The 24,580-nt window shown below is 46.7% G+C and overlaps 1 protein-coding gene across 1 annotated transcript in view; it reads left to right on the top strand.

Annotated features, from left to right (window-relative positions):
• The window catches only part of TDRD9 (tudor domain containing 9), a 106,542-nt gene that overhangs the window by 67,643 nt on the left and 14,319 nt on the right, over positions 1-24,580 (top strand). The window contains exons 16-34 of the mRNA XM_060165164.1: positions 179-310; positions 1,248-1,413; positions 1,502-1,565; positions 1,881-1,944; positions 2,349-2,393; positions 3,077-3,130; positions 5,322-5,438; positions 6,985-7,092; positions 9,095-9,195; positions 12,883-13,056; positions 14,499-14,610; positions 15,696-15,908; positions 16,191-16,280; positions 16,797-17,057; positions 18,195-18,350; positions 19,828-19,898; positions 21,632-21,741; positions 22,294-22,390; positions 23,583-23,721. Of these exons, the coding sequence (XP_060021147.1) occupies positions 179-310; positions 1,248-1,413; positions 1,502-1,565; positions 1,881-1,944; positions 2,349-2,393; positions 3,077-3,130; positions 5,322-5,438; positions 6,985-7,092; positions 9,095-9,195; positions 12,883-13,056; positions 14,499-14,610; positions 15,696-15,908; positions 16,191-16,280; positions 16,797-17,057; positions 18,195-18,350; positions 19,828-19,898; positions 21,632-21,741; positions 22,294-22,390; positions 23,583-23,721 (2,274 nt within the window). The remainder of the gene's footprint in view (positions 1-178; positions 311-1,247; positions 1,414-1,501; positions 1,566-1,880; positions 1,945-2,348; positions 2,394-3,076; positions 3,131-5,321; positions 5,439-6,984; positions 7,093-9,094; positions 9,196-12,882; positions 13,057-14,498; positions 14,611-15,695; positions 15,909-16,190; positions 16,281-16,796; positions 17,058-18,194; positions 18,351-19,827; positions 19,899-21,631; positions 21,742-22,293; positions 22,391-23,582; positions 23,722-24,580) is intronic.

Here is a 24,580-nt window from a genome sequence, read left to right as displayed (position 1 = left end):
CTCCTTCTCTTCCCCCATCTCTTCATCTCCCATTTCTCTCTCTCCTTCTCCCACCCCTCTTTCTCTGTTTTCCTTTCTTCTTTTTCTCTCCTTCTCTCTCTAAAGTACTAGTCATGTGAATAGGTTAATTGATTTACTTATTTTTACTGTTTCTGAATTTAAGTTTTGTTCTTTTCAGCGTTGTCCATTAGGAAGCACAATATTGAAAGTGAAATTACTTGATATGGGTGAACCGAGGGCTCTGCTGGCAACAGCCCTTTCTCCACCTAGCCTGAGTGACATTGAACGCACCATCCTTCTGCTAAAGGAGGTGGGACCATCTGATACTTGTTCGTGTTAGGAAAAGCTAAGATTTTTTGGGTGAATTTTAGAAGTTTCATACTGTGGATATCTTTAAGGTATTTTGACAGTTGTAAATAATCAGCATTTGCTTGGAAAAGCATGTCATGACTAATTTTTGATTCCAGATTTTATATATGTTGTTCAGACCAGCTTTGTTAGTTGTCTGAAGGTGAAGCTCCTACTTTCTCACCCCACCCCCCGTGGGGGATTGCTGTTTGTTGGCGGGGCTGAGAAGCGCTGGATAGGAGATGGCAGCCGTAGAGCTCTGCTCTCCTGCCCTGGCTCTGTGAGCCTTCTCCCCACTTCCCCTCTAGTTCTGCTCTTCACCCTCATGCTAGCCTCTCCTCTTCCTGTTGCTGGAAGCCCTGCTCTGCTCCTGTGCATTCTCTGACTCTCCTCTGACCCACGCTCTGCTCTCGCTGCGTGCAGTGCCCAGTGCCCCGGCCTGTTGGGGCTGTGGACGTTCTGCCTCGGACCCTCAAAGCTGGGGCTGCCTCTGATACCTTGGGTACCTGCTTGGGCGTCCGTAAAATACACTTAGTCAAGTTGAGGACGTTGTTTTCTGTGCAGTCTGTACGTTTTGGCTGTGAGTGACCACGCGACGTGGTGGTTGGAGGTTGGTTTAGTGCTGTGCGTGCCATGGTCGTTAAATCTGGGACTTAAGTAGACTTTTGTGGGGGTAGCTTGAGCATCACCTCCCAGCATTAAAAAATAATAAAATGTGTTCTGAGTATCAAAACACGTATTAAAACACTTTAGTGTCAATCTTTCATAAGTTGACTTAGGTATCTTTTAGAACCTTATTCACCAAAATTTGGTCGTTTCCTGTTTTAAACTCCCTGCCTTAAGGAAGAAAAGAGTGTGTAAATCAGTGCTTGCTAATTGCACTAATTTATTTTATAAAGGTTGGAGCACTTGCAGTGAGTGGGCAGAGAGGAGGTGAAAACCCCCATGATGGTGAATTGACCTTCTTAGGAAGAGTTTTAGCCCAACTTCCTGTTAATCAGCAACTTGGTAAACTCATAGTCCTCGGACATGTGTTTGGATGTCTAGACGAGTGTCTTATTATAGGTGAGTGTGGGAGCCGAGAAACGGGAATGGGGGGTAACGTAAGGCTACTCCAACAGTCTTATCTTCTCTTTGTTTTTTCTCTTGTTAGCGGCATCTCTTTCTTTGAAGAATTTTTTTGCGATGCCGTTTAGGCAGCATCTTGATGGATATAGGTATTTAACATTCATATTTGGTTTTTTTTGTTGTTGTTGTTGTGGTTTTTTTTGTGGTACGCGGGCCTGTCACTGTTGTGGCCTCTCCCATTGCGGAGCACAGGCTCCGGACGTGCAGGCCTAGCAGCCATGGCTCACGGGCCGAGCTGTTCTGCGGCATGTGGGATCTTCCTGGACCAGGGCACGAACCCGTGTCCCCTGCATTGGCAGGCGGATTCTCAACCACTGCGCCACCGGGGAGCCCCAACATTCATATTTTTAAAAGTCACTGTGTTTTAGTGGTGTCAAGTGACACTGTTCGTTGTCTGTTTATAGGAACAAAGTGGATTTCTGTGGCAACAGTAAGAGTGACTGCGCTGCGCTTGTTGAAGCGTTCAGGGTAAGTTTTCCCAGCGTGAGCTGTGAAGGTGGCTGCCACCGCTTGTCAGCACATGCCGTCTCTACCAGAAGCACTGTGAGGGTTGCCGATGTCCATTAGTAAGTAAAGTGTGTTGGGAGATGGGGACTTCCCTGGCGGTCCAGTGGTTACGACTGCATGCTTCCACTGCAGGGGGCGCAGGTGCCATCCCTGGTCAGGGAGCTGAGATCCTGTAAGCCTTGCAGCACAGACAAAAAAAAAAAATTGTGTTGGGAGAGGTAGATGAGGGTGGGAGTCCAATTCTAGACGTAGACTGGAAAAATTAAATTTGTAAATTTTCTGTGGTCAGAATGTGTTGAAATTGGACTTACTTTATTCGCTAACCGAATTTTTTTATTTTGAAACTCTGGATCATTTGTTTTTAGGCTTGGCAGACTTGCAGACAAAGAGGAGAGCTGCGGCATCCGAAGGTCGGTGAGCTGTTTCTTTGTGGATGGCTGCCCGTGTCGTGGAAGCTTCCCGAGCCTTCTCTAGCTCAGCCTCAGCGCTGTGTGTGAACCGGCAGTGTTCAGCCTGAGCGGAGGTCACTGTGGACGGTTCTTAGGGCCCGCAGTCCAGGGCAGCTCCTGGGCTCACCTTCAGCTGTAGTCACTTCCCAGAGGCAGCCGTGCTGCCTGTCGCCCACCCCTGGGTAGTAGTGACCCTTCCTGTGTCAGGAGCCTCTTAGCTGCCAGTACTAAATACCTGTGGGATGTGCCTCGGCGTGTTGGCTCAGAACTAAGAAACCCGAAGCTTTTCGTTCTGCTGTTTTCAGCAAAGTTTTAGATAATGGGCTTGAAAAAACCAGCCTGTTAGCCTTCATTTTTGGGGGTGGGCGTGGTTGCGTGTTGTTGTTCTTCTTCTAAACTGACTAGGTTCAAAAGATTGTTGGTAGGTCTGTGTGTTTAAGTTTGCCATGCCTGGATGTAGCCTTAAAATAACTACGGGAGTTACTCGAGAAAGTCACCTTTTACAGAGTCAGCCATGTTATTTTTCTTGTTGGTGTATATTCTTTTTGGTGTATACTTTTAGCTGAGATATATGGATTACAGTAGCCAAATTAGCTCTAATTTGTTACGTTAATATTGAATATTATCCTTTTATGTATTTAAAGGGTGAACTTGACTGGGGACGGTTAAATTACATTCAGATCAAGAGAATTAGAGAGGTAAGTTATAAATTCTTTGAATGCAAGTAAAGATGACTTATCAAATGTTTATCAAGTACCAGCAGTACCCAGGGTAGCAGAGAGTATTCCAAGAAGTACATCCTCGTTTCCAGCTTTGGTAGAATTTATGTGTTCCATTCACGGTTACAGTTGACTACAGCTGAAGGACACAGATTAAGGTCAGCAAAGGTAAGAGGCGGGTGGGGAGGAGCCAGGAGAGACAGAGACCAGGTGCCAGCTTGCAGCCGTCCTCTCCCGGTGGAGTCTTCTGGGCAGCACGATGTGTGACAACCCACGGGAAGTACTGCAAGCCAGGGAGGCTGTCCCGAGCCTTGGCATCCAAGGTTTTATTGAGGGTTGGTTACATAAGTGTGGGGTGCCCACATGGCTGACCTTAACTTCCTTAGTTTTTAGCCCCTCCAGAGGTTACTGATACTGTATGTCCCCACCATACAGAAGTCACATTGCTACCATGAACTGTTTGTTGTGTCCAAGGCCTCAGGTAAACAAAGTCACTCTTACAAGGCAGGATATTCCAAGGGCCTGGAGGTGACCTGCCAGGAGCCAAACCTTTCTTTGGAATGTCCAGGGTGTGGACAACCGGGCCTGCTGACTTAATCCTTTACTGCACAATTTGCAAGACAATCTGTCTTTTTTGTTTGTTTTTTTTTTAATCTGTCTGTTTTATTTTTATTTTCAGAGAACTTACTCTTGGTTTGATTTGTCAGTTTTACTGTGCAGGTGTTTTGAGGGAAGGGGAAAGGTGGAGGATTTCAAAGGATTGATTTTTAATTTTTTCCATTAATTTAGTTTTTCTGTGTCTCTTGGTTTATGTTTTTAGTCTTACTGAGATGAGAATTTAATTTCTTAATACTTTCAGTCTTTCTAATTAAAGGTATTTAAAGCTGTGAATTTTCTTATGAGCACAGTTTGGGGCACATCTCATTGATTTGTGACATGTAGGGATCTCATTGTTTTCCCTGCCTGTAACTTATTTTAGTGTTCGTTTCCTCCTTGATTCAGAGTTTTTAGAAGTATATTTGAGTTTACAGGTAGAAAGAAATATTTTTAGGTATCTTGTTTTTTGTTAATATTTTTGTTTTTATTGCATTTTGATCAGAGAAAGTGACTTGCATAATTTTTAGTTGATTTTTAATTAGAGAAGTTGTATGTTTCAATACTACAGCCTTACAGAAGATTTTTTTAAATAAAATTATTATTTATTTATTTATTTTTGTCTGAATTGGGTCTTTGTTGCTGCGTGCAGGCTTTTTTTAGTTGCGGTGAGCGGGGGCTACTCTTCTTTGAGGTGGCTTCTCTTGTTGCAGAGCTCGGGCTCTAGGTGCGCGGGCTCAGTAGTTGTGGCACATGGGCTTAGTTGCTCCGTGGCATGTGGAATCTTCCCAGACCAGGGCTCGAACCCGCGTCTCCTGCGATGGCAGGGAGCTTCTTAATCACTGCACCACCAGGGAAGTCCCCTCTTAGCTTGTGTTTAATCACAAAAGAAGTATACGTTTATGGCAGAGGTTTCGGAAGTGTTTAAAGAACTTAAAGCAAAGGCTGTGATCATAGTCTCCTGCTCCTCTGACACCTGTAGATGACTGTGTTTGTGCATTTGCAGTGGTTTCCTGTGTGTGCTTATAAACTGGGATCGTGAAGCATATACAGCTTTGTATCCTGGTCTTTTCTGTTAATATTGTATTGAGCATCCTTTCCATTCTTTATTAATTAATCTTTAATAAGATGGTTCTTTAAATGAGTTTTTAGATTCTTTTCATTTATTTTTTTGGCTGCATTGGGTCTTCTTTGCAGTGCGCAGGCTTCTCATTGCGGTGGCTTCTCTTGTTGCGGAGCACAGGCTCTAGAGCATGCGGGCTTCTGTAGATGTGGTGCGTGGGCTCAGTAGTTGCTGCTTGCAGGCTCAGTAGTTGTGGCACACGGGCTTAGTTGCTCCACAGCATGTGGGATCTTCCCAGACCAGGGCTCGAACCCATGTCCCCTGCACTGGCAGGTGGTTTCTTAACCACTGTGCCACCAGGGAAGTCCTAATAATATGGTTCTTAATAGCTGCAGTGTTTCATCCCATAGACATACTCATGCTTTCCCCATTATGTACTACTTTTCTAGTGTATTCGCTATTCTGAATAATATAATCACTTGGAGACATCATCTCCCAATGTGTTTTTCTCAGGTGGCTGAATTATATGAAGAATTGAAGACTAGAATCTCACAGTTCAACATGTATGTTGATTCCCGGCGGCCTGTCATGGACCAAGAGTATACATACAAGCAGCGATTCATCCTGCAGGTACTCTGGAGTTTCCTGGATGTCTCTTCCTGGTTCTTTCTGCTTATTAGGTCTTGTGGTTTTGACAGTGCTTATTTCCTCCTCCTTTTTTTTTAATGATTTGGAAAGCTTACAGTTATTAATTAGAAATCTGACGGCTTTTTAAAAATTTTATTTAATTAATTAATTTTGGCTGCATTGGGTCTTCGTTGCTGCACGCTGGCTTTCTCTAGTTGTGGTGAGCGGGGGCTACACTTCGTTGCAGTGCGCGGGCTTCTCATTGCAGTGGCTCCTCTTGTTGCGGAGCACGGGCTCTAGGCGCACGGGCTTCAGTAGTTGTGGCTCATGGGCTCAGTATTTGTGGCTTGCGGGCTCTAGAGTGCAGCCTCAGTAGTTGTGGCGCACGGGCTTAGTTGTGCTCCACGGCATGTGTGATCTTCCCGGACCAGGGCTCGAACCGGTGTCCCCTGCATTGGCAGGTGGATTCTCAACCACTGCACCAGCAGGGAAGCCCTAGTTCCCCTTTCTGATATAAATCATGCCTCACAGGAGATTTTAGGTCCATAGTGTTAATACTGTGTTTGGGCACCAAGAAAAACTCTGGTCTTATACCTAGTTTAGGTTTTCCATGTCACTGAGTTGATGATCCAGACCCATTTCTAATCTCTGGAGTAGTGTTTCTAAAGACTGCCAAATGTTATTACTGCTTCTGGAAAGATCCTTTTGTTTTGGCTTTTAAGAAAGTATAAATGCTCTTAACATTATTATGTGGTTCTTCCCTTGCACTGAAAAATTATTTTAACTTTGGAGGCCATGATCAAATTAGCTTGTTGGATGGAACCATCTAGGCATTGTGTAGAGGGAAGTGTGTCCTAGAAAGGTGGCCAGTGCTTCTGATGTAGCGGCTCAGAGGAGGAGTACCTCTTGTATGTGTCGGTGTGTTGGCTGACGCATACAGAATTGGGTTCTAGGTGGATCCTGTAAACTAGGGGATGCTGGGAAATGGAGTGTTTCTCTGGATGTAAAATTACTAGAAGTTTAGGAGAGACTCTTCCATGGGTGTATGTTTCATATAGTATATTTTTATTGAAGAAGGAACTCCTCGCAGCATGCTTTTAGAAGCGAATATTCAATGCAAGCCTGCTGCTCTAAATCTAAGTGTCTTAATTGTAATTTTATCTAAACATTTGGGAAAGGGCCTGACCCATAGAAGTAAGTATATCAGGGAAAATGTAGAAAAAGTTGGCTAACCCCCGGGGCTCTGTGTGTACAATCATTTGTATCCTTGTTCAACTCACCACTGTTTTCTAAACCTCATTCTGAAAAGTACTCAGGCTCCTTGGAGGAAAGACCATGCAGAAAGTGTTTCGGTTATGGGGAAGTAACCAGAATTGTGACTTTCTGCTTGATTGGTTTAAAGGTCCAGTGTTTTTTTTTGTTTTTTTGTTTTTTAACATTAAGCTCATCTTTTATATTGTAGATGATATTCGGGGATGAGATTAGTATATTGGTGAGATAAAGTGATAAAATAATGCTGTTACTTCATGAAAATAAGTTTCTCTTCCAGGTTGTATTGGCAGGTGCTTTTTATCCAAATTACTTTACTTTTGGGCACCCCGACGAAGAGATGGCAGTGAGGGAGCTGGCGGGCAAAGACCCAAAGACAACCATTGTGGTAGGTGGAGAGATAGGCAGCCTTCTCTGGGGTGGAGGCCGGGTGCTCAGTTTTCAGATGAGCTTCATTCCAGTGTGGCGAACACGGAACATTTTATTTCCGCACTTGCCTCTATATTTTTATAAGTACTAAGTGGATTTTTTTCCCCTAAAGTGAATTTCATGGCTTGTCTGACCTTTTCACATGCATCCACTAGTTTCTCAGTCTCGCTTCCTGTTTTGCAGACCTAGCCTTAAAAAAGAAAGCCTTAAAAAAAAAAAAAGGAAGCCTTGCAGAGTTAGGTATTCATGGCTAACCTTGACTGCTCATGTCCCATTTTGAAGGATTTAAGATACTTCTCCATAAATTTAAGAACATTTAATTAATTGACAACTTCATTTTACACAAAGTAAAGAGTTATATGGTTGGCACCTTTGTACTGTGATTTAAACTCTGATCCCCATTCATGCTTAATAGAATCGCCTAGAGAGTGTTTATTTTGAAATTCAGATTTGAGGCCCCATGGCACAGAATCTGAACTAGGAAGTGTGGCCTGGAAATCAGTGTTTAACATGAGCTTTGGGCAAATCTGATGGTCAGTCCCAGGCACTGACTATCAGATCAACATTTGTGGACCCTTTGTTTAAACCTGAGTACAGGATCACTTCAGGGTAGGCAACTGGAATAAAGCATTTGGCAGTCGGGCTTTTAGTGGACCCTGGGTTCCATTACCGGCCTATATCTAATAAAAAGGGGGTACAGAGCACGTGGCAGAGTTCCTGGCCTAAAGTAAACATGCCATCATTGCCAGCTCTTACTCCTCTTGTTTCCATCACACTGTTACTGAAGAAGTAAGAGTTCACAAGGGAGAGGGTCTCTGCAGAGCACTGGAGAGGAGCTGGTGCTCACACTGGGGACGAGAGGCAGCTGAGATGCAGTTTGTACCTGGGGCGGGTTTTACCTGAAGGGTAAAACCCGTCATTAGATCCCTTTTTGCTCTCGAGGAGGTGTGGCTGGGCCTCTGCTCGGACTGACCGTCATGGTGGACCAAGCCCTTCTGGTTGGCTTCCTCTCACGCCTTGGTGGTGCTCCCTCCTGACCTGTGCACCAGGGGAGGGACCCCACCGCACATTTCCTCAGACGTGGACTGTGCTTGCCTCCTTCAGCCTGTTCACCTTGCCAGCCAGGCAGCGTGTTCACCTTGCACTCTGGGGGCCAAAAGGTTACCTGCTGTGTGCGTTATAAAAACTAAGTGTGGCTAGTGTTTACGTAGCGCTTATCATCTGAGAGGGCCTCTGTCGAGTGCTTTTTACTCATTCTTCTCTGAGCTTCACATTGGCTCTCTGAGTCGAGGACTTATTGTCCCCCTTAATTAGTGATGTGGCTGTTGGGTCCTAGGGTGGCTCCATAACTTGCTGCCTGCAGAACCCTGACAAGCCAGGACTTGAGCTTAGACCTGAGTCCCCAGCCCCTGCTTTTCAGCCACCCACTGCCTCTCACGGAGCTGTGCTGGGCTCTGAGATAAGCAGGTCACGGGGCAGGGGACTCCCAGTTTCGCGCCGGAGCTCGGAACACAGATTGCCCTGATGGGAGGGAGAAAGCACTCGGACAGGGAGGGGTTGCTGCAGCTCCTTTCCTGTTAGTGCAGCCTGCGGGGCGAGGACGCACCCCCTCCTCCACCAAGTGGTGCATTTCCCTTTAACATTTAAGTTCCTGCTGTTGCTTATATAGAAATACTATGTTTTAAAAAGATGTATTTAGTCAGCTTGGTTATTTTAAGGTAAAAATGAAAAATAAGTCTTAACTTTTCTGTATCAGACTTTTGGACTCTTTAACAGGGAAAGAATTAGCCTTTGTTTAACATGTATTATTAAAACTTATTATAATTTAGAAGTCATTAGTCCTTAAGTACCCTGCTGTCGGGTCTACGTCTTGTGCTTAAAGACAGCGTGCTCTGTTTTTGTGAACATTATGACTGTGAGCTCTGTGTTTGCTCCTGTTAATGCAGTGTGGTGTTTTACAGCTGAAGCACGTTCCTCCCTATGGATTTCTCTACTATAAACAACTGCAGTCTCTCTTTAGACAGTGCGGCCAAGTCAGATCCATCGTGTTTGATGGTGCAAAGTAAGTAGTGTATTTTGGTAAACCACCGCAATTACGAAAGAACCATGAGATTTTATGTTTACAGGGGCTGATTCTTTCAACTTGGGAGCGTGTGGAATGGGTCGTCAGATGGGCTGCTGAGGACACAGCTCTTAAAGGACAGCTGTGGTTTATCTTGTTGTCAGGAGCAGTTTATCTTCTCTTTCAACCACGTTCCTCCTAAAGGACATCTGGTGCCGAGAAGGTTCAGTAGCGTGATGAGGTTCAGGGCTGGCGTGATGAGGTTCAGGGTTGGCGCTCTGGAAATGCCCTGCACCTGGATGTGTCCATCTGAGATTTCACAGTAAGTTGCCAGCCGCCAGAGATGCCTGCAGGAGAGTTTATCTGCTTATAGTTATTTAGAACTTAGATGTTCTGAATATTTTTGGAAGACAAATATTGCAAAACTCAGTTACATTTGGCCTATTTTAATTGCAGATAAGGAGTAAGTGGTGTGTTTTGGAGTATCACTTTGAGTTTTCATTTCCAAGAGAGAATGCTTATGCACAGAAAAGGCTATTAGGGTTTTTTAATTGATTTTTAATTTTTAAAATTGGGGGCTTCCCTGGTGGCGCAGTGGTTGGGAGTCCGCCTGCCAATGCAGGGGATGCGGGTTTGTGCCCCGGTCCGGGAGGATTCCACATGCCGCGGAGCGGCTGGGCCCGTGAGCCACAGCCACTGAGCCTGCACGTCTGGAGCCTGTGCTCCACAACGGGAGAGGCCACAACAGTGAGAGGCCCGCATACCGCAAAAAAAATTGGAAAAAATTTTCTCGTGTCCTACACATTTTATTAATTTACAAAGTTTTGTAAATCTAGTAAATAAGAAATACTTTTAGTTTTTCTTTGATTAATGTCCAATAACTCAAGTTGAGCATATTCATTCTGCTTACATTTTGGATTAATTGCCTCGCACATTTTAAGTTCCATTCCTGTGATTAACATATTGATTTTCTTTGCACGCATGTAAATGCCTCACATGGCAAGTATGTAACCCTAATAAGTGAAGTCTTTCTAGGTGCTCCTAACAACTGGTACAGATTTAATTAAACGTACAGTGTCTCAAGTTTTCTTAAATATTCTTTTATAAATTAGCAGTCAAATTCTTAATCACATATACAAAATTACTTACTTAAAAATTGGATCCTCGTAGCTACACCATCTTTCTTGAATATGGAAAGTCCATCTGCCTTGCTGAGCCTGCAGCTCTGTGTGCGTGGGTGCTCTCCGTGCTGATTTGGATGGTGCAGTCTGGGCTCTCGCTAAGCTTGCAGCAGCCTCTTTCGTTAATCCTCACTGCTGGATTGCATTTGGTGTTCATTTCTTCTTCTTTCTGTCAGGGTTATCTATATAGGTATTCTAATTATATTTTACTCGATTCCTCATAGATTTCTGGTGTTCAGTCATAATACCAATGTCATACCAATTACTTGGGGATGTAACAGTGTTCTTCTGGTGATACCAGTCCTGTGCATCAAATATTAAAGGCAGAGAATGACATAAAGTAGTTGCTGAGTCAAGACTGTCCTCCCCCTTGGGATCCAGCAGGGCCTGCTGTGTGCAGGACCAAGGGCACTGGAGCACAGGCCGTACGTGGGCGCACGTTTCCTCCTGTGAGACATTTTCAAATTAGTGGACGGCGTGGAGAGTAAAATCAGTTCCACAGATGTTTGCCCATCGTGACGTGTCCTGGGAGAGGCCTGGGGGGTTGGAAGAAGATATCGTATCCGAGGCTCGGAGTAGGAGCAGTGACATTCACCTGGGCCTTCCTCTGGAGGAGTTGGAGGGGCCTGGAGGGGAGGCAGCCCTGACAGGTGGGGCAGGAGCCCAGTGTGAGCGGAGCTGTGGTTTGGGAAAGCATAGGGTGTGTGCCAGGCGCAGCCAGAGCCCTCTTGCCGGGAGCTGGTTTTGTGTCAGATTGAGTCTGAAGAGTGGGCGTCAGGCGCTGTCTTTCAGATGGTATTTGTAGCCAGCTGACGAGTATGAACGCCAGTAGTGGGTATTTAGAGAGCCCTGGGTGTTTTGTAGAACTTAATTGGGGAGTGATGAAGAGGAGACGAAGCCGTCCAGCATAAACTTGGCAGTCGTCCAAGCCGAGGTGACTTTTGACATGAAAAGGAGGCAGCGGATGGGAGGGAAGAGCTCTTGGATTCAGCTGTTGATGGCCCGTGGAGGACCGAGATGAGATAGGAGCCAGCGAGGGCCAGGACTTCAGCCGGGGGGAGTGGACAGGAGGGCAGGGCTGGGGGCTGAGGGGGGCGTGGGGAATGTCACGGGTTTGGCTCTCGCCACGTGTTGAGTTGAAAATACTCAGGGAAGACGAGAGTCTTGGAAATGTGCTCTAGAGTATTTGAAAGAAATTATTTCTAAGGAGAAACTTGGGCTCCTTCTAGAGAAAGATGGCAGAAATTGAAGTGAATAAAGGGAGCTGAGGACAGGAGGAGACTGCACGTGCTCACTTGTGAGCTCACCCAGGGTCGGTGGAGGAGGCTTGAAAGGGAGCCGAGGGCAGGGGGACAGTGTGGCGGAGACAGGAGGCTGCAGAGAGGCCGGAGGACGGGACGGGATGGGACGCGACAGGCTGCTCTTCATCAGCTCAGGGTCCTTCCAGGTCACCCAAAATCACACATTTCCATGACAATAGTTGAAGCAGTCATAAGTCTATTTTTCTGAGTATGATGTTTTGCTCCGGGAGATTTTGACATGCGTATACAAACAAATGTAAACTTGAAGATTTTTTCCTTTTTACCAGGAAGTGTCTGGCAGGCACCCTTACTGCACGTTTTTTTTAATTTTAATTAATTTATTTTTTGGCTGCGTTGGGTCTTCGTTGCTGCGCGCGGACTTTCTCTAGTTGCAGCGAGCGCGGGCTACTCTTCGTTGCGGTGCGTGGGCTTCCCATTGCCGTGGCCTCTCCTGTTGCGGAGCACGGGCTCTAGGTGCGCGGGTTTCAGTAGTTGTGGCACACGGGCTCAGTAGTTGTGGCTCACAGGCTCTAGAGCGCGGGCTCAGTAGTTGTGGCGCACGGGCTTAGTTGCTCCGCGGCATGTGGAATCTTCCCGGACCAGGGCTCAAACCCATGTCCCCTGCATTGGCAGGCAGATTCTTAACCACTGAGCCACCAGGGAAGTCCCCTTACTGCATGTTTGATTCTTATTCCCCCAGAGGGAGGAATGTGATAATAGGACACTGCGATGTGATGTGGTTGGGTCGTAAGGTGGGGCATGCCTCAACATTACTGGGTGATAAACTGGATGGTTTTTTGGAGGGAGATCAGAAAGATCACTGAACTACTCAGTTGTGTGCTTTTCTCTGTCTGATTTTTATTTTACAATAAAATAGAAGAAAACAAAAACCCGAATCTGTCACTTTGTTCTAATGATGAGAATTAAGACTTCTTAGCCGAAAATTCCTTTTGAACTTAATCTTTATTCTGCATTATACTGAGTAATACATGAGGATGATACTTGGTTTTAATTTAATGGTATGTCATTGTAACTTTTATTTCTCTTAAGTGAATAATTTTCCCTTAAATAAGTCTTCTTGATTAATTATTGAAGGAAGAGTTGCTGGTATTTTGAAGAGAGGTGTTACTGAAAATCTCTGTCTAAACTTGAGAGAAATTAACATGCCTCATAAACTTATTTTTTTATTTACATTTGTGGAACAGAGCCTTTGTGGAGTTTTCACGCAATCCAACAGAGAGGTTTAAAACTCTTCCTGCAGTGTATATGGCCATTAAGATGTCTCAGCTGAAAATTTCCCTTGAACTCAGTGTTCATTCTGCAGAGGAGATTGAAGGGAAGGTGCAAGGAGGGGCTGTTTCCAAGCTCAGGAATACAAGGTATTTTCAGAAGGGAGGCGGGCACAACTCTGTCCACCTGCTTTCACATTCTCAATATTATTTTTAAACAACTGTTTAACCTTGCTTAAGTTCACACTAAAAGTACTGGCGTGGTAGCCTGGTTTCATCATCTAGCTGTGTGTGCTTGGGCACATTACTTGACCTCTCTGAACCTCAGTGTTTTCATCTGTTTAATAGCTATGATACCTGTTGTACAAGGCTGTTTGGAGGATTGGGTAGAACCATTTGTGTCATTTTCAGTTTAAATCGAAGGGATTGACCCTAATGTTAGTTTCCTTTCTTCCTCCTTACAGTTACTGCCTTTCTCTTCCTAAGCAGAGGAGAGTCTCCCTTGCCTTTAGCAGAGCCAGCAGCGGGACAAGACGCAGGTGCAGTTGCGAGCAGCCCGCCGCTTGCCAGCACAGGCCACCCGTCCCTGTTGAGCAGGGTGGGGGGGCCGGACTGCCTGCACGGGTCTGCTTGGCCCCCAGGCAGCTGCTGTGCAGTTCGCAGGCTGGCTTCTCTTGGACCAAATTAAATCGCCCTTCAGTGTTTCTGAGATTACTTTGCCTTTTAGTCATATTCACACAGTGCTGTATGTAGGAATTCTCCCGCATCTTTTCGTGTTTGTAATCTTTTTAACCCCATGAGGAGTTTGACAGGGATTTGAGGAATTGTTGAGGTAGGGAAGTATGTTCCATCGAGTTTCATCCAGTGTGGGATGGTTTGATTCTGCGAGTTTGGGAGTTGAGTGGGTTCGGTCTGTAATAACGTGGAGTAGGCCTGTCTTGCTGGGTAACTTAGCCTGAGTCACTCTTGTTTAATAAGTGGGTTGGAAAATTGGGAAGAGAGGTGGATCAGATCTCTTATAATTCTTCCTGTTCATTTAAGAATAAAATTATTAGGAAAGGAAACTTTTTATCAATTTATATTCATCTCCTGGAATTTTAGCATCTATTATATTGTTGCTTCAAGGGATGAATGATAATTTTTCAGTTATTAGAAAATCATGTATGTGTTTCCTAACAACATTAAATAGGCTAAGATTCTTGTAGTTTTCTAAAAGTCAGAGTCAGTCACCTCTGAAACCACAAGTTAGGAAACATTGCGGGTCCTAGATTTAGAATTTATATCCTTAAAAGTAGATATTCCGGGAAAAAAAAAAAAGTAGATATTCCGTAACAGTCTTGACCTCTAGAATATATTCCTGAAGGGTAGTATGTAACTACTGGGGTACACACCCTCCCCCAGGGCAGCTCAGGAAGCCATCAGAAACTCACATTTCAGATAAGATTGACTTCGTTCGTCATCTCTGGCTTTAGGTATTTTATTAAAATGTTCTTTTCTTATAGAAACAGTAGAATAGTTCAAGCAGTAACTTCATATATGTAAACATGTTTTCTTTGTAATACTTTTATTGCCTTTTAAAATGTGTTAAATAGGGTGAATGTGGACTTCCAGAAGCAGACAGTTGATCCTGTGCAAGTCTCATTCAACACGTTAGACAGATCCCAGCTGATTACAGATCTCTTCTTAACAATTGATGTTACAGAGGTAAGAATGGTGTGGGCCAATCGTCAGTGCTTTTCTGTCTTCTTAATCTAGAGCTGTCATGTTGTATACATGAGATAGTGGATGTATAGAGACACTCGCCCACAGCCTGTGTACCTTAGTCATCTACACTGGACCCTTGAACAGTGTGGGGCTAATCCGTGGGTAACTCACTGTCGGCCCTCCGTATCCGTGGTCCCACCGCATCCTCAGATTCGACCAGCCACAGACCATGCAGTCCTGTAGTCTTTACTGTTGAAAAGTATCCGGGTAAGCGGACCCTCGCAGAGCAAACCTGCCTTGTTTAAGGGTTACCTGTAGCAAATCTGGGTGAGCTTGAATTACTCTCACTTGCTGAATTGAAATGTGGCTGTAACACAAATGTGTAAACACAAATATTCATTCTAGAGTCAAAGTTTAATTTTTAAAATGTTAGTACATTTTAAAATCAGTTTTGGCGACAAGATACATGTAAAAATGTTAATTGGCATAGTGCTGTTTGCTTGTGTAATTCAATTTACATCCACAAAACTAGCATTGGCACCATTATTCATTGGGGTATAGTTTTTACTTCTTCAAAATAAAATTTCAGTTAAAATGCATCGGGCTTCCTGGTAAATCTGTAGTTACCCTTCACTGGGAGACTTCCCATAGAAACCTGGATGCCAGGAGACCAGAGAGCTCCAGCAGTGCGGCCCTGGCCGTCTTGCAGCGGCAGCAGGCGAGGACATCCACTCTCCCGTCCCCTCACTGCTCTTCCAGGGGGCTGTGCGTTCACCCCGCACCCAGCCCTCGCCACCCAGAGGGCGCCTGGGGCCCCTGGGGTCTGATCAGGGATGGAACAGCCCTGCTCTCACGTGCCCCCCGGAGCCTACAGTGCTTGTGTGCCCGCAAGTCTTGTGCCTCCAGACAGCGTTCCTCACCTCGCTCAACCCGGGCACCCCCTCCCCCGTAGAATACTTAGGGACCGGGGAATCTGGCTAGTGACATGTAGTAGGGTGGTATGCCAGGGCTGCAGTTTGAGAGTCTGTGCCTCTTGACGGAAATCCTCGCTAGAGTTCATCTCTGCTCTTCCTCCTCGTTTTTAGGTGGTTGAAGTGGGGCACTTTTGGGGATACAGGATTGATGAAAAAAGCTCAGAGATTCTGAAAAAGCTTACTGCTGAAATCAGCCGTCTGAAGCTGGTGCCCTTGCCCGTTCACCCACATCCAGACTTGGTCTGTCTGGCTCCTTTTGCTGATTTTGATAAAGAAAGCTACTTCAGAGCACAAATCCTTTATGTTTCTGGAAATTCTGCTGAGGTATGTTTTTCTGTAACAAATCACTGAAAGGGAAATGAAACAGACTTATAGCAGTTGATAGAAAGTCTTTTCTAATCTCAAGTGGAAATTAAATATAAACTAATTACGGTTAGAAAAGTGGTCTAGTAGAAAAGTTACTTCCCTCAGTGACGTGAGGGTTTAAGCCCCAGTTCCTAGGAATCCTGTGACGACAGCTGGGATGGACGGTCGCGTGGCCGTGGTTGGTGGCACACAGTGTTCGCCTGGGCCTGTACTAACTGAGGCACTTTCCTCATCCTCTAGGTGTTCTTTGTAGACTATGGAAACAGAGCGCACGTAGCTCTGGACGTCTTAATGGAGATTCCCTGTCAGTTTCTTGAACTTCCCTTTCAGGTAAGGTCGAGACGCTCCTGTGGTCTGAGAGCGTAAAGCTAGAAGGGTTCTGGAGGCCATGTGGTTGCCCCTCAGCTTATGGACAGGGCCAAGGCCCAGAGGGCTGGCATTCGTTTTGTCGTGCTCTCCGAATTTGGTTTCTGCTTTTTCCCAAAAATATATTGCTGTAGATATTTTTGCTAGTACTGCTTTTGGAGCAAGTTAAAATATATGGAGTGTTTCACACTTAGCAAAAAAAGGTAGTTTTAATTCAGCAGGAATTCAGCAGTAATTAGCATAACTAATGCTTTCCCACATGCACTTTCTAAAAGTTATTCTAAACTTTTTTTGTTTTCGAAAAGGAAAAACAAGTTTTTTTTACCTATGAAATCCTCACTTACCCTGAAACTGTTTTCAGTAGGATTTGTAGGAGATCACTGGTGAGGATCCCAGCACCAGGGTCACTTTTCAGTGGTATTTGGGGTGAGTGTCTCACACATTTATAAACTGGCTCAGCTGTGCACTTCTGTCCCGTAGGCTTTGGAGTTTAAGATTTGCAAGATGCGCCCATCCGCGAGGTGTCGGGTGTGCGGCGAGCACTGGAGCGGCAGGGCCAGCCGGCGCTTCTCCTCGCTGGTCAGTGGCCGCGCCCTCCTCGTGAAGGTCTTCTCCGTGGTGCACGGCGTCCTACATGTGGACGCCTACCTCTCCTCGGCGCTGCAGGACGCCGTCAACGTGCGAGACGTCCTCGTCAAGGAGGGCTATGCCGAGCTGGCCGAGGAGCCCTATGAGTCCAAGGTGTGCGCTTCCGTCCTCCTTTTAGGAGCGTGTGTGTGTGTGTCTGAGTGTGTGTGTGCAGAGGACGGGGGAGTGAGAGAGAAGGAGGGCCCTTTTCCTCTCTCAGGATATTGGGGGGTGAAGAGCTGGACAGTGTTCAGTGCGTTGAGGTCTGTGGTGCCCTCGTAAATGTCTTCAAGTTTCTTTGAGACCAAATTATGGTGGTCAAGTGCTGTTCTTGTTGGTTTCTGATTATGGAGCTGTTCTTTTTTTCTTGGAATGAAGATTATATGTGAAAATGTTCTCTGTTTGGGGATTTTTAAAAAAATGGATTCCAAGATTTATCTCCCTAAGGAAAGTAATCATATAAAATATTAGTTTCAAGTATTTTGAACATTTCGAAATGTCTTTCAGCTGTTTCTTTCAAAATCAGTTCTGAAGCTATTTTTCTTGATCTGAAGGTTTGAGGTGCCACATTGAGGCTCATGTTGAAGGTGGTTTGTTTTTCCTTCTGTAATTTCTGCTGGGGATGAGGTGCTGAGTTGGGCAAGGGACAAACAAGCAGGAAAACGTCACTCTAGAGCTGGCTGGGTTGTGTTTCCATGTGGGAAAACACTTCCGGGGATCCTGGTAATATTCCCAATATGAAACTGACTTTTTTTTTTTTTTTTCCTTCTTTTTGCGGTACGCGGGCCTCTCACTGTTGTGGCCTCTCCCGTTGTGGAGCACAGGCTCCGGACGCGCAGGCTTAGCGGCCATGGCTCACAGGCCCAGCCGCTCCGTGGCATGTGGGATCATCCCGGACCGGGCCCGAACCCGTGTCCCCTGCATCGGCAGGTGGACTCTCAACCACTGCACCACTGGGGAAGCCCAAAACTGACATTTTGTATACAAAAAATTCTTTTTCTCACTCTTTTCAGTTATTTGATGGCTGAAAGGTAGTAAAGGCTAATGAATTGAGCCTTTAATGCATTCTGTTTTATTTCTTTTGTTTGAATTTTAAAATGTACTTGAGAAAATTATCTTTTGATACCTTAATAATCTAAAGATCACCTAAGAATAAGGTCAGGCCTATGAAATACTTCGATTAGGTTGGAATAAAGTGCTTTTAGTACTGGTTTTCCTTTTAGCAAAATGAACTTTTCTTATTTTGTTCAGCAAAGCCATGAAGTTCTCAAGAGTCTCTTTTCCAAATCAGCAGAATATGTGACAGACATGTCCGTGCCATCCCCCTTGAAAGATGACAAAAAGTATCTGATCCGGATTTTGTTAGAGAGCTTTTCTTCCAATAAGCTGGGTAACCCAAACTGCAAGGTAATTTATAGGAGTTATTTTAAAATACAGTTAAAATTAAAAAAAAAATCATTCTACATTTATAAGCTGAATTGTAGCTAGTAGTCATGGTGGTTTTTTCTTTACTGTTTTTTTTTTTAATTAATTTATTTTTGGCTGTGTTGGGTTTTCGTTGCTGCGCGTGGGCTTTCTCTAGTTGTGGTGAGCGGGGGCTGCTCTTCGTTGAGGTGCACGGGCTTCTCATTGCTGTGGCTTCTCTTGTTATGGAGCACGGGCTCTAGGCACGTGGGCTTCAGTAGTTGTGGCACGTGGGCTACAGTAGCTGTGGCTCATGGGCTCTAGAGCACAGGCTCAGTAGTTGAGGTGCATGAGCTTAGTTGTTCCGCGGCATGTGGGGTCTTCCCGGACCAGGGCTCGAACCTGTGTCCCCTGCATTGGCAGGTGGAGTCTTAACCACTGTGCCACCAGGGAAGTCCCTCTTTACTGGTTTTTAACTGTTACTTTTCTCACAATAGAGCCTATATTAGTAAGACCAAAACCCAGGGTTTAGTATAGAGCAATGCTTTGACTAGTTCTTCTTTTCTTCCAAAAAAAAAAAATTTTTATTTATTTATTAATTAATTAGCTAGCTAGCTGTTCCAGGTCTTAGTTGCAGCATGTGGGATCTAGTTCCCTGACCAGGCTTGAACCTGGGCCCCCTGCATTGGGAGCGCAGAGTCTTAGCCAGTGGACCACCAGGGAAGTCCCATGACTAGTTCTTTTTTAAAACTAACCTTTCCAAAGGCGATGTTGAGTGAAAAAAATGCACAGCCTGAAAGTTGAGGATTGTATTTTATTCGGCAGACTTTCTGAGGACTTGAAGCCTGGGAGGCAGCGTCTCAGGTAGTTCTGAGGGCTTGCTCCGAAGAGGCGAAGGAGAAGCCAGGACGTATAGGAATTTGCAACAAAAACCAGGCAGTCGGACAGCAGGCAACATTTTTCAGTCACAGCGACCAGTGCTCGTCTATCAGAGCAAGGGGAAGCACAGTGTGTGGGCTTTTGAGAACCAGCGTCAAGGCTTAGCTTCGTCCCATGGAGGTGCTCTAGTCACTTGGCCCGTTTGGAGGAGGGCTGACAGGGACTCACTCTTACACTGCCCCAGCCTTTGGCTGTGGGGTCGTAGACCTGCTTATTTAACTGGAATAGTCTGCTGCCATGAAAAGAATACTTTCACTGAAGTCTTTGGCAGTGTTTCCTTTTTTTGACCAAAGTATGTGTATGTATTTATATATAGAGAGAGAGGAAGGTTAGCGAAACCATGGAAGGAATCAGTTGCATACCAGAAAAATACCTCCTTTAAGGCATTTTTCTCCCATTAAATCTCAAAGATGTTATGACTGACGAAGGTGTAGGTAGCTTTTTTCTTTTTTTAAACTATGAGCTGGCTTTTGGATTTTTAAAATGTATGTGAAGTGACATTTTACTTACTGGTAACATCTTGTATATTTTATGTGTACAGGCAATACTTCATGGGCCTTTTAACCCTTATGAACTGAGGTGTCATAGTCTGACCAGAATATCCAAGTTCAGGTATGATTAACTTAAGTTTCCCATGAAGTTTTTTTCTCTGGTCCTCTTTTTACAGAGCTTATCAGAAACTAACTTTTATTTATACCTGACCTGTAGGAATGTGATACTTTTTCTGACTCCTTCCAGCTTCTCCACTAGCTCCAAATCTGCGGTTCCCATTCTCTCTTATGTGAAAGCCATTCTGTATAAGACATGTTGGAGTATCTTTCATCAAAGCCTTCATTTTCTCTGTTCTTACTGTAATTGTTATACATTCAGCAGGTCTGTGAGTGCCCCCTGTGTCCTGGGAGCAGCTGGGGAGAACAGTAGTGAACAAACACAGTTGGTGTCCTCCCCCAGATTATGGGTCCAGTGGGCAGAGGGTAGGACAGAGAAAGCCACTTATTTCAAGATAGGTTGATGAGGGTCTTGTTAGGGGCCATGGAACATTACAAAGGCATCTAAGAGGGGCCCCTGTCCACAGTCGGAAGGCCGTCGAGATTTTCCAGGGAAATCTGAGACCTGAAGCCTGCAGAGGAGTTAGACCAGGAGAAGTCCAGCTGTCAGGGCAGGCAGGGTGAGGGCTGGGTGGGAAGGATCCCAGCAGCAGGCATATGGGCCTTGGGTCACCTCTGAGGAAGTGGAGGGAAAGTGCGGGGGCTGCAGAGCCTCACGAGCCACATGGGAAGCCTCACTGTGTGTACTTTATTTTTAAATTGTTTATAAATTTATTTATTTATTTTTGGGTGTGTTGGGTCTTCGTTTCTGTGCGAGGGCTTTCTCTGGTTGCAGCGAGCGGGGGCCACTCTTCATCACGGTGCGCAGGCCTCTCACTGTCACGGCCTCTCTTGTTGCGGAGCACAGGCTCCAGACGCGCAGGCTCAGTAGTTGTGGCTCACGGTCTCTAGAGCGCAGGCTCAGTAGTTGTGGTGCATGGGCTTAGTTGCTCCGCAGCATGTGGGATCTTCGCAGACCAGGGCTCGAACCCATGTCCCCTGCATTGGCAGGCAGACTCTCAACCACTGCGCCACCAGGGAAGCCCTGTGCGCACTTTAAATGGTCACTTCGGCTACAGGGTAGACCCTGGCTTCTCAAAGTCTCCTCCAGGACCAGCAGCAGACGCGTCCCCAAGAGCTTGTTAGAGATGCAGGGCTCAGCCCCACCCAGCCCTTTCGAACCTGCATTTTCACAAGGTGTCCAAGTGCTCTGAGCACTTTAAAGTGTGCAGAGCTCCAGCATGAAGGACGCTCGGGTGGGCGCAGACCTCTGAGGCTGCTCACACTGCTCCAGAGCAGGAGCACCGTGGACTGTGCCGAGTCCACGACGGGAGGTGCAGAAGCGGGCAGCTTTGTGAGAGCTTTCGGTGTGGACCCAACAGGCCGGTGCCTGATTAGAGCTGGTGATGGGGGAGGAGCGGGAGCGGAGGGCACCCTGCTGGGCTCCGCTGAGGGGGGAAGGGGGCGGGTGGCCACGGCACAGAGGTCTGGGGCGCAGGTAGAGGTTCGGGCAGCGTCAGCACGTGGGTCCAGGGATGGCTGGGATCACACGAGGGGTGGAAGAGCGGAAGGGGTGGAGGACCAGTCCCAGGGCTCCAGCGTGAGGAGGCTCAGTGCAGACTGGGCCGTGGTGTATTGCGCTTGTTGGGCCTGTGTTTGCATGTTGGACTGTCTTTGAAATGTGTTCCTCGCGGGTTTGGCATCACTCACTGCCTCGCGGGTGGAGGAGCAGCCATCTCCCGACAGCTCTCCTTTCAGGCGTGTTCGGATTGAGAAGGAGAGCATCAACTCTGTCATCATCAGCGACAGCCCCGAGGACCTCCACCAGAGGATGCTGGTTGCAGCTTCCCTTTCGGTTAACGCCACCGGTGAGTGAAGGCCTGCTGTCCCTGCGGTGTTGCTCTTCTCTTCTTCCCCTTGACTCCAGTTCCCGGAGCAGTTGGTCTTGTAATCAGTGAACAGCCTCACGCCTGTGTGCCATGTTTTAGACTGTTCCCTGAGTACATTGGCTGGTGGGAGTTGAAGAACTGGAGCATCATCACCTTTCCCGCTGTGCAGGGATGCGTAGATTGATTCCTTGATCATCCATTCATTCCACTGTGCTTGGCCACGAAGGAGAGCAAATCCAAGAGCTTGGCCCAGGGACAAACCCGATAGCCTAAGGAGGAGAAAGGAAAGGCGAGAGTAACCAGACAGGACGGGTCCCCAAACGGGGTCAAAGCTTGAGCCTTAGGATAAGGGGTTCCTCTTGGGGTGCTGTGGGGACCGACACCAGGGAGCACGTCTCTGCTGGGGCACATCTTTGGGGACAGACTCAACACAGGGAGGGAGGCCTGAGGACAAGGAGGAGTTGTGGGGAGGGAAGATGGCACACTCATTACGATGCGCCCAGCGCTGCCCTTGGCCATGACTGTCCGCAGGGTCCACCATGCTGCTGAGGGAGACCTCGCTGATGCCGCACATCCCCGGCCTTCCTGCGCTCCTCAGCATGCTGTTTGCACCAGTCATGGAGCTCAGGTATGGGGTGCTCCCTTGTCTTGTCCCAGGCTTTGGTAAGATGCGAACCCAGTGGGAGAAACGGGGCCCCTCCCCCCTTTTGGAGAGAAAGCGCTGATGGAAAAGTGTCCTTGGCAGGTCTGGAGGCCGGCCGCACCTCCCCCAGCTTCAGTGTGATTGAGGGAGGCATTATGGTTATTTGCGGAGCTGCGCTGAGACTCAGTGTAGAAAGAAGCTCCGAGAGCTGACAAGGACACGCAGCCTCACACGGGAGCGTGGCTTGAAGTGGGGCAAGGGATCAAAGTGGGTGGAGTTGAGGCCCAGCATCAGCACCGCGCTGATGGCCGTCCTGTTGTCAATGGGCTGTGGTTGTGACACCAAGTCTCCTGGCACCGGTTGTCAGTGGGAAACCATGCCCGTCCCACTGGCGATGGTGCCACGAGGTAGACTGCAGCGGTGGCTCTTTCTCGTGCCAAGATCAGACAGGAACTCCTAGAGGCTTTAGTAAAGAGAAGTGTGTCAGTGAGCAGGGCTTGCTTTTTTTTTTAAATTAATTAATTTATTTTTGGCTGCATTGGGTCTTCATTGCTGCGCACGGGCTTTCTCTAGTTGCGGCGAGCGGGGGCTACTCTTCGTTGCAGTGCGTGGGCTGCTCATTGCGGTGGCTTCTCGTTGTGGAGCATGGGCTCTAGGCGTGTGGGCTTCAGTAGTTGTGGCATGTAGGCTCAGTAGTTGTGGCTCACGGGCTCTAGAGCGCTGGCTTCAGTAGTTGTGGCACACGGGCTCAGCAGTTGTGGCTCGCGGGCTCTAGAGCGCAGCCTCAGTAGTTGTGGCCCAGGGGCTTAGTTGCTCCACAGCACGTGGGATCTTCCCGGACCAGGGCTCGAACCTGTGTCCCCTGCATTGGCAGCCGGATTCTTAACCACTGCGCCACCAGGGAAGCCCCTCAATATTTTCTAATAACCTATAAGGGAAAAGAGTCTGAAGAGAGATATATACACATACATACGTATATATATCCAAATTGCTGTGCTGTATACCTGAAACTAACACAATATTGTACATCAACTATACTTCAATAAGTAAATAAATATATATATACTATCTGTATATATAAAATAAACTCAGGCTGCCCATTCAAAAAAACAAAAACAAAAAACCCCGTGGCTTAACAATTTTGAAATATTAACTTTTCTCAAAACTTTTCATTTAGAGTTGATCGAGATGGCAAATGCTATACTGGAGTCCTCTGTGGTTTGGGGTGGAATCCGACTACAGGGGCCCCTCTCCTGCCGGAGCATGACATGGAGCTCGCATTTGACGTGCAGTTCAGCGTGGAGGATGTCATAGAGGTAAGGCTGCTGAGGTCATCATAGAGTGGGAGCTGCTGCTCGCTCTCGTTTTGCTGGTACAGCCGTTTAGCAACAGGAGCTGTATCTGACGCCGTGCTTAAAATGCAGGCGCACACCTCTGGTCCTGGAGGTGCTCGCTTTCCCTTGACCTGCCTGTTTTACTTTTCTGTGCGAAGTAGATTCCTGACAGGTGGTGCTCTCTGAATTTCTCATTAGGTACCTCCCGGCACAGTAAGCCTTCCTGGGCAGTAGGACTGAACAGCAGGCAGCAAGACTGCCGTGCATGTCTACCCAGGCCTCACCCCAAGTCGGGACCAGCTGGACATCCTTGCTAGTTCCTGTTGGGGACTGAGGAAAGTCCTGCCCCACTCGGTCCTTTCCACACACACACGGTGGGGGGCTTGCTGGGCTGATCCTTGGGTGCAAACTCGACTCTGCAGCGGAAGTACCTATGCTGGTCTGGGACCAGATCAGTGCACAAGTTAAGGCTGACCATTTAGAGACTTGGGTGACAAAGTAATTTTATAGCTTTTGAATTTAATAATGAAAAATTTGGACTTATGTTTTATATGCTTTTGTTTTTGTATTTCATTGTTGTAGTAACTCAGTTCTCTTGCATTTTACAAAATGAGAAACAAAGCTGGTCTTTCAGGACAGCTAGTTTGGAAGCACTCCTCCAGAGTGCTAGAAGTTCCATGGCGTCGCTGAGGTTGGCATAGCTGTGCAGGAGGGGGTGGGGTGGGGGAGGGGCGCTGGGTGAGGCCTGCGGTCTGGTCCTTTCTCCAGGGGGCATGTGGCTTTGTTGATTGAACTTGACTGCTCTTTCATGTAAAGGGGCTTTGGGGCTTAAAAGTACTCC

This window comes from Lagenorhynchus albirostris, chromosome 1, assembly GCF_949774975.1.
Source record: "Lagenorhynchus albirostris chromosome 1, mLagAlb1.1, whole genome shotgun sequence".
NCBI lineage: Eukaryota > Metazoa > Chordata > Mammalia > Artiodactyla > Delphinidae > Lagenorhynchus > Lagenorhynchus albirostris.
Note: the sequence above shows the minus strand (reverse complement) of the source record. Positions and strands in the feature narration are given on the sequence as shown.